This window comes from Cydia fagiglandana, chromosome 24 (genome assembly GCF_963556715.1).
Source record: "Cydia fagiglandana chromosome 24, ilCydFagi1.1, whole genome shotgun sequence".
Lineage (NCBI taxonomy): Eukaryota > Metazoa > Arthropoda > Insecta > Lepidoptera > Tortricidae > Cydia > Cydia fagiglandana.
Genome location: NC_085955.1, coordinates 2,089,603 through 2,099,306, shown reverse-complemented (window position 1 = coordinate 2,099,306; position 9,704 = coordinate 2,089,603). Strand labels below are relative to the sequence as shown.

Here is a 9,704-nt window from a genome sequence, read left to right as displayed (position 1 = left end):
ATTATGTAATAATAATATCGGAAATAGGTGGGTAAAACACCGTACTTAAATATTATTTCAGTGCAATATCAAAACGCAAATTTGGTGTTGCCAGCTTCTTAGAATCCTACTACTTTCGGAGAAAATGGTAGCACATTAATAAAACTTGTAGATTTGTATTTAAGTTTCAACAGGGTAAACAAAAAGGTTAAGATGTTTATATTATATCGTCACCTCTCAAAAAACTGATTGTAAATTTTGTAGATATACGTAAGTAAAATCTCAATATCAGTAATTGTTTCACTTTCACTGAGGAAATTTAGTAGATTGCTATAAATTTTACATGGCAACAAAACCTGTCCACTTGACGTGCACATGACAGCAAATTATTGAATTTTTCTTTTGAAGAAATCAAAATAAACTTGGAAACAAGAATTACAAGTAAAATTTTGCTCTTTAAACCAAGTTTAGAACCGATATACCTAGTTTATTGGTTATCGCAGTTGTTGGAACGATTTATGATAAGTTGTTGACCTTGTAAGTATGCAATTAATCATAAAAAACATGGAAGTTTTTTTCATATTGCCATTAACATGGTTGTTATTTCGTGGCAGGCGACTATTACCAATTTTGGTAACTAGTAATATAAATTTATTAATTAATTGTACTTTATTGTGTAGCTTAGCGATCGTTTTTTATGTTAGTAAACTAAATTTTAATTATTTTATATGAATTCAATTATTTTCAACACATTTATACATTAATAATTGGTCCAAAGATCTGGATTATGCTACTATTAAATTATATTCATTTATTTATCTTTTTTCTTAGGTTAGATCATTTATAATATGAATATAAAAGTAAAATATAAAAACACTTACAAAACAATAAAAATACATATAAACACATTATAAAAAACCTAACCTAGGGTGCCACCAGCAGCGGGGCAGGGCCCAAGTTACCGGTGGTCAGGGCTGCAGAGAGAGAAACCGACGTACTATCCGCGCCGTGTCCAAGATCACCGCCTTCTGCATCTGTCCCTTGATCCAACCACCTAGCGAGAGTCTCTTGAGATGTTGGTTGATATGTGTATATATCTATGTATGGACGCTTTTCTGTTTCACCCTATGGTTGACTGGTAGAGAATGCCTATAACGGCATTACGTCCGCCTGTTGTACTTTTCGTATGTGCAATATCATTATGTTATTAATTATTAATTATTAATAAAACTCTTTATTGTTATTTGAACAATAAATAAAATAAGCTCCACAACATTAATGATGATTGTATGAAATAAAAAATAAACAAAATGAAAATATTAGGATTGAAACCAGGTATTTACAAAATCATTGTCAATGTTACAAAGATTATATTAATACTAGCATCTGCCTGCTAGTTTCTTCGCATTGAAGACTAAAAAATTAACCTAATTTTCACCTTTTTAGTGGTTGATTTTTAATTCTGCAACATTTCAAGAAGATATGTTTTTAAGTCATAAATAATAGTACTAGGTACAGAAGACTCACTGTCTAAAAAAACGCGTCTGTTACGATCAGCACAGATATGGCCGCTAGTTGGCGACAGCGCCACGCGTGGCTTATGGCTTTTCCCAAAATTGGGGCGGAACGGATGCACTTTTAGCTACTTGTAGCAAAGCGACGAAATAGCGGAGTGAGCCACGCCTGCTCATACCTTAAGTGGTTTACGCAATGTTATTGGCTATAAGTGTAGCGCTTAGCTCATGCTGGCAGTGAATGCTTTAATAAATGATTGTTTTCAGATATAACTGTCAACAATGGAGCCAGGCTTAGCAGTTGAGGAGATAGTGATCAAACCAGAGGTCATCCTCATATCAGATGACGAAACTGATTACAACGGGGAGCCACAAAAGTAAGCTACTTCAAAATCTTGTTGGTTTGATATCAGCCTCCTAAATTAAAAACTCGCTAGATGTCGCTAGGCGCCTCCCTAAAGCGCGCATATCAGTGATATAGTGGAAAGATCATGTCATCAAGGGAAGTCTTGGCACAGAATAAATAATAATACTAGGTACGGAAGACTCACTCTCTAACAAAACGCATCTGTCACGATCAGCACAGATATGGCCGCTAGGTGGCGACAGCGCCACGCGCGGCTTATGGCAAACCCCAAAATTGGGGTCCAATGGATGTACTTTTAGCTACCTGTAGCAAAGCGATGAAATCGCGGAGTGAGCCACGCCTGGTCTTGGAAGCTGAGTCTGCAGAGCGATGGACTGGTGAACCAGAGTCGTGAGTTCAAATCTCACCCAAGTGTGCACAATGTGTTGTTATTGGTGCAATAAAAGATGTGTAATTATTTAGTTACTTATCATCGTAAGACCCAAAAAGTATTCTTATTTTTAATTTTAACCTTGTATAGTGAATTGGGATGAATTTCGATTTTTTGTGAAAACAAAGGAATGGTGCATTGGGGTAAATGCGAAGACGGGGTAATTCCGAAACTGGCAAATATCTAGTAAATGCACAATGCACCCATAAAATAAATGCTGCTTTATTTGGTTTATGGAAGGTTCAAATTAAATTAAAATGGAGAGTACAGTACCCGGCGATAAACATTGCACATCGGTATTTAGAAAGAGACAATTGGAGACGTTGAGAGGGAAAGAGACAACGCTCTACGAAGCAGAAATTCCGATGCGCAATCACAGAATAATTAATAGTACTACCATACAGAAAGGAAACTTCATACAAAACCGAAGTTTGACAGCGGTTCAGGGTCGAATCATGCTATCCCTTTCTAATATATGGCACTATCCCTTTCGGCTATTTAGGGTTGTCAAAAATCAAGTTATTATCTTATCTGTGGTCGTGCACGCAAAAGGAAGTCAAGTGGTGCCAACCCTAATAATTGCTCGGCGCAATGCTGAGCCACACCCCGGACACTGGCGATCAAATGTATGAAACAAACACGTTCCTGCGCGCACAGTCTAAGCTCGTGTACGAGAACGCGTACCATGCTTGTGTGAGTGAGATAAGACGTCCTAGGTTTTGCGCCATTTTGTTGTCAGGTTCGATGACCTCAATGACTCAAAACTCATTGCGCGAATTAGGAAGAAATAAGAATCGTATTATGCTGTAAGTTGGGTATCTAAACTCGATTTATACGATAGTTTCCTTTTTTGAATCAGTATAAACGAAGTAACAAACTTTTTGTAAGGAAATTCAGGCGACCAAAATATTACGTAAGTTGAAAACATGATTTTTTTGTTCGTATAGATATTGTGCTATTTTTAGTGTGATCTGACAGGTTTTGTAAAGATTTGTTTAATATTTGAATATTTTACGTGGCCTCCGCTCTGCGCACCGCGTCGTCGCGTCCTTGCCAGTCGGTAACTGTGAGGTAACCGAGAGCGGGTGGGCGGCACTTTCAACGGGAGGCAGGGAGTGTCCATACTGTACGTTAGTACTCTTTATTATACTGTGGCTGAGCCGAGCGGAGCCGAGTTTGACCGAAGTCAGGAGTTTCGCACCCCTGGTGCAATGTTTATCGCTGGTTACTACTATACATTGTTATGCACATTGGCAGTGGGGAGACACTCCTCCTTTCGGGCAAACTCGGCTCTGTGCGGCTCAGCATTGCTCCAAGCAATTATTAGGGTTGGCACAATTTGACGTCTTTTTGCGTGCACGACCACAGATAAGATAATTACTTGAATTTTGATAACCCTAAATAGTCGAAAGGGATAGTGCCAAAAGTTAGAAAGGGATATCATGATTCGTCCCTGAATCGCTGTAAAACTTCGGTTTTGTAGGAAGTGTCCTTTCCGTATGGTAGTACTATTATTTATTCTGTGACATTGGGCCCTATGAGGTTATGCTTGTTTGAAAGTCACAAGTCTACCCACAGATGATTGTTTATTTTGTATAAATTCAAGGGAGTTCTGTTATTGGCTATGCTATAAGTTCATATATGTAACATTAGAAATAAGGTTATTCTCAATAAATTATTCTATTCTATTCTATTCTATATGTTTTTGTTGAACTTCTCAATGAATGAATGAATGAAAAACCATATTTATTTCATTTTCAGAAAACGCCGCCGGCGGGTTGTAAAGAAATCCCCCCATCCCTGCGAAGACTGCGACAAGATATTCCAAACGGGATACGAACTTAAAAAGCATAAGCGCACGCACACAGGGGAACGGCCGTATATGTGTACCACATGTGGGAAAACATACACACAGCTCGGACATCTTAGTATCCACGCACTCACGCATCAAGGTATATGTCACTACTAGACACTTATATACTAGTGCATCGCGCTCTGTCACTAGTGCATAGCCCTCTGTTACTAGTGCATAGCCCTCCGTTACTAGTGCATAGCCCTCCGTTACTAGTGAATCGCGCTGTGTTACTAGTGCGTCACACTCAAAAACTAGCTACTTCCTTTGCTGACACAGTATATAAATCTGTCAAACGGGCTATGAGCTGAAGAAACAAGCGCACGCACACAGGGGAACGGCCGTACATGTGTACCACATGTGGGAAAACATGCACACAGCTCGGACATCTCAGTATCCACGCACTCACGCATCAAGGTATACATTACTACTAGTTACTTAGATACTAGTGTGTCGCTCTCTGTTACTAGTGCATCGCCCTCTGTTACTAGTGCATAGCCCTCCGTTACTAGTGCATAGCCCTCTGTTACTAGTGAATCGTGCTCTGTTACTAGTGTGTCAGGCTCAAAAACTAGCTACTTCCTTTGCTGACACAGTATATAAATCTGTCAAACGGGCTATGAGCTGAAGAAACAAGCGCACGCACACAGGGGAACGGCCGTACATGTGTACCACATGTGGGAAAACATGCACACAGCTCGGACATCTCAGTATCCACGCACTCACGCATCAAGGTATTCATTACTACTAGTTACTTAGCTACTTGTGCCTCGCGCTTTGTTACACGTACGTCGCTATCTGTTATTAGTATGCTCTCATACTAGTGCTAGTATTACTAATAGTGCATCGCCCTCCGTTACTAGTGCATAGCCCTCCGTTACTGGTGCAATGGGCTCTGTTACTAGTGCATCGCGGTCTGTGACTATAGTCCAAATATAAAACTGGCTGGATCAGTCACTGAACAACCTGACTTTAACCTACATTATTTGATCATGTAATGTTTTCACTTTTCATCTACCCTGAACTGGCTTAAGGAGCCATTTGAGGGTAGATATTGTTTACTTTTATTTAAATACCTAATGATACAAAGTATAGTGCATCGCGTAGTGTTACTAGAGCGTCGCGCTCTGTTACTAGTGCGTCACGCTTTGACACTAGTGCTGACCTAAAAAATACGGAACCCTCGGTGGGTGAGTCCGACTCTCACTTGGCCGGTTTTTTCTCGTTATTAATATTGTCTCAAAATTTTTCTTAACAGGCATAAAGAACTTCAACTGCCACGAGTGCGGCGCTTCGTTCTACAGAAAAGCCGACCTTGACAGGCACGAGAAAATACACACAGGGGACAAACCACACGAGTGCGAAATATGCTCCAAGAGTTTTGTGCAGAAAAATAATCTGGTCATGCATTTGAAGATGCACTCAGGGGAGAAGCCACATGAATGCCAAGTGAGTCCTAGATATCAATATTTGTTATCTCTCTCTCTCTCTCTCCTCTCTCTCTCTCTCTCTCTCTCTCTCTCTCTCTCTCTCTCTCTCTAGCCTTTTTCTACCCTTCGGGTGGTAGGCCTTCATTTTATGGATCCACTTCTACCCCGCAGTCCTTTTGATGTCGTCGTCCCAACGCATCTTGGGTCTACTTTGGGGACGCTCTCCCCCCCATGGTCGCCACTCGAGTAGTCGTTTACTCCACGAGTCGGTCTTTCGTGCTATAGCACGACCCGCCCATTCCCACTTCAAATTTGCTACGCGTTTTACAACATCCGTGACCTTGCTCTGCTGTCTCGGCCACTCATTTGTTTTACGGTCTCTCAATGTTTGTTGTTACTTGTTAAATATTAATATTAACGCCATCTACTCGACTATCAGTCAAAAGGATCAAAGTCAAATGGCGTTAGAACAGTTTTAATCTTCTGTCGAAAGATGGCAGTGAATTTACAGTGGCTACATAATTTACTTTGACAATCCGCTTCTATACACTGTATTCTCTTTGGTAATAACAAAGAAAATTGATAGTATAGAGGGCTATTGCCAAAGTAAATTTTGTAGTCACGGTACATTTACTGCCATCTATCGACACAAGATTAAAACTTAAAATAAAATTAAAAATGTATTAATCAAAATATGTTTACAGTTAAATGATTTTTAATTTTTATTGTTCCATACTGACTCATGTTCTTTCACTGATATGTGTTAAAATTGTTAAATATCAAACGGAGTCGTCAACGCCATCCAGCCGAGAATGGGCCAAAGGTGTGTGCGCCATCTATCCGAGAATGACTTTTTCTTGATTTCCGAGGCACATTTTTTTTTCTTAGACTTTATTTATCTTATGCGGAGTTATATATATCTCTGGTAATAATAATAAATATGTTTATCTTATATAATGTTTTTATTAACCAGGTGTGTAAAAAGAGGTTCCTGACGCGGAGCAAGCTGGTCCTACATTCCAAACGGCACGAAAAAGACAAGAAAATCAAGAAAGAGTTCCTTGAACAGATGATGGTGTAAATATATAAGAAAATTTAAAGTAAGGTTAATGGTCATTCATGTTTTTTACCAGTTAGGGTAAAATGATAAACTATTGTTCGTTTTTTTTAGCATTAGAAATAAGGTAAACAATCTTGATGTGTCTTTTAATTGAAAAACTCATTTAAAAATAAGTTACGGCAAATATGTAACAATTATGAGTCTAATACGATCATTTATATTTTTCTGCTTTCATAAGTAATAGTTTTTGAATTTTAAAAAGCGTTTTTCAATTAAAAGACATGTCAAGATCGCTTACCTTCTTGCAAGTTCTTTCTAATGCTAATAAAACGAATTATTTATGTTGGGTAATTCCCCAGTAACTGGCCATTTTTAGTAACTGGCCGCCGTAAACTAAAAATGGATTCTATTCACCTATAAACAGAATTCATTTTAGTATAAGGTTTCAATAACTGGCCACCTTACACTATAACAAGAAAAAAGTATATAGAGTGCTCACTCCATACATCAGTTTTGGTGCCAAAAATATTAGTATTTTCATAGTCGACATCTAGCATCGAGTAGCGGAATTATCAGTACTGATATACTTGACAATAGATGTAGCGGCGACCGAAAAGTCTAATGCTCAGCAATTTCAGCTAATATTATAAACGGATTAACCGGAACTCTATTTTCAACTCCTTCTGCTTCTAATGTTAGTTGTAAATTGTTGTTCAATACAATTTTCGTGGGTCACTCGAGAGACATCTAGTATCGAGTAGCGGTACTGATAATTCCGCTACCCGATGCTAGATGTCGACTATGAAAATACTTACTAATATTTTTGGTACCAACACTGGTATATGGAGTGAGCACTCTTGTCTTGCTATACAGGGTTACTTTTTTACCGGTACAATAAATTTTACCACATCATTGGTATCGATAATAGATCACATTGCACAAATAAATTTTTTTTTTTTATTTCGCATCAATTAATTTATCCTTCACCAATTTAGTAACTTCTGGTTGCACTAATTACAAGGTGTCAACGGTATGAAATCGCGCGCGATGACGTACGATGACGTATAATGAATTCTATTTATAGGTGAATAGAGTTCATTATTTGTTTAGGGCGGCCAGTTACTAAAAGTGGCAGTGGAGAGTGGAGAACACAAACAATGTATGTTTACTTCAATTTATATGTACTTAAACGATGAATTGTTAGTTTTTAGGGTTCCGTACCCAAAGGGTAAAACGGGACCCGTCCGTCCGTATGTCCGTCTGTCTGTCACCAGGCTGTATCTCACGAACCGTGATAGCTAGACAGTTGAAATTTTCACAGATGATGTATTTCTGTTGCCGCTATAACAACAAATACTAAAAACAGAATAAAATAAAGATTTAAGTGGGGCTCCCATACAGCAAACGTGATTTTTGACCAAAGTTAAGCAACGTCGGGCGTGGTCAGTACTTGGATGGGTGACCGTTTTCTTTTTGCATTTTATTCCGTTTTTTTTTTGCTTTATGGTACGGAACCCTTCGTGCGCGAGTCCGACTGGCAATTGCCCGGTTTTTATTATTTTTTGGATGAATAAGGCGTTTTACACACACACCACTCTGATTTGTCAGTGAGATTTGGGTCAAAATTCCTTTAATTGTCTTGTTTTTTGTCCCCAAAAAATGTGACGGAGTGGAGCTTTTTGTATGGGGGGAAATTTAGTTTTCGATTTTTCTCAAAATAATTATAATCTACAGCTAGAAAGACATACAATAGGAAGATGATGTATTTCTGTTGCCGCTATAACAACACATACTAAAAAGTACGGAACCCTCGGTGGGCGAGTCCGACTCGCACGTGTCCTTGTCCGCTGTTTATATATGTCGCTCCATTTGCCGAGAAAGAGTGTCGTCAGTATATAACTTGCCAAAATTATGTATTTTGGTTGATTTGTATGAATGGAATGGTCTTTTATCAAAAGGGTATTGAAAAAATAATGTTAAAGATGAAATCTAGAATTTACACGATTTTGTTCCATGGAATTATGTTTAGTGTTATTATAAATACATAGTTTTACTTACATTTGTGCTTTTTTTTATAAAGCAAACCATCTGACAAATTCCCTGACGAATCTGGCATCTTACCTGACAGGAGTCCCTCGTCATCTTACAGCGTACAACGTAGTGTCCTTGTTTAACTACGTTACAGAAAAAAAAAGCGAAGAACAAAACAAAGAATAGGAAGTAATACTGCAATGTTCTGCCACCAGAGGCAGCACTAGCACAAACCGTCAACTATAATAGTTATTTGTTTTACAAGGGGGCAAAGTTATTGTTTAACCGCTCGTGCTATTATTGATACCCGAACAAGCGAAAGATTCCAAAATTGAATCAAGAGCGTAGCAAGTGGTTCGAAAAATTTAATCTTGAGCGTTGCGAGGGTTTAAAAGCACGAAGTTTAAACAAAATTTGCCCCGAGTGAAACACGAAATTTTTCACCACACCAACCCGAAGCAAATATTAAATGTAAAATATCAAACAAAATCAAACCAAATCAAATCCAAATAAATGTTATTAAATATTTATCCAATCCACATTGGGCTAGCGTGGGGACTATAGCCCAAGCCCTCTCGCGCATGAGAGGAGGCCTGTGCTCAGCAGTGGGACGTATATAGGCTGATATGATGATGATGATGAAATATTCATCATCCAAAATCATCATTTAAAAGTCAATTCTACCAGCAAACATAAAACAACTCAAAATTTGCATTTGATTACTTTGCCTCACATGTGAATAAAATGCAACTTTGCTATCAGTTTTTGAAGTGCAAAGTAAGCCTTTCCGAGCTGGTGTGGTGAAAAGTAACTTATATATACATACCTGTCTTAAACAGTTTCTTTTTAAATCTCCACAGATTACTTGTTACGAATAAATATGGCTTGTATTTTTACATTTTGTAGTTTCACATTCCCTTGGTTTACTGGTATGCTGTGTGAATTTGTTCAGTGTAAAATTAAATAAATAAATGACACGCATCAAAGGCGGTTTGTTTACAGTTTGTGCTAGTGGCGCCCCCTACGCAGAGCTTTGCTTTA

General features: G+C 38.3%; 1 protein-coding gene across 1 annotated transcript; it reads left to right on the top strand.

Annotated features, from left to right (window-relative positions):
• Nucleotides 1–352: 352 nt before the first annotated feature.
• On the top strand, nt 353–8,691 carry LOC134676531 (gastrula zinc finger protein XlCGF49.1-like). The gene is made up of 5 exons (XM_063534918.1): nt 353–516; nt 1,761–1,870; nt 4,052–4,242; nt 5,401–5,591; nt 6,546–8,691. The coding sequence occupies exons 2-5, from the start codon at nt 1,776–1,778 to the stop codon at nt 6,651–6,653; spliced, it is 585 nt and encodes a 194-aa protein (XP_063390988.1). The 5' UTR covers nt 353–516; nt 1,761–1,775; the 3' UTR covers nt 6,654–8,691.
• The last annotated feature ends 1,013 nt before the right edge of the window (nt 8,692–9,704 follow it).

Excerpts from the sequence above, each read along its gene's own strand:
- LOC134676531 (XM_063534918.1), top strand. The coding sequence starts at position 1,776 with ATGGAGCCAGGCTTAGCAGTTGAGGAGATAGTGATCAAACCAGAGGTC. Across the intron at positions 1,871-4,051 it reads TACAACGGGGAGCCACAAAA|AAAACGCCGCCGGCGGGTTG; the intron begins GTAAGCTACTTC and ends TTTCATTTTCAG. Across the intron at positions 5,592-6,545 it reads AGAAGCCACATGAATGCCAA|GTGTGTAAAAAGAGGTTCCT; the intron begins GTGAGTCCTAGA and ends TTTATTAACCAG.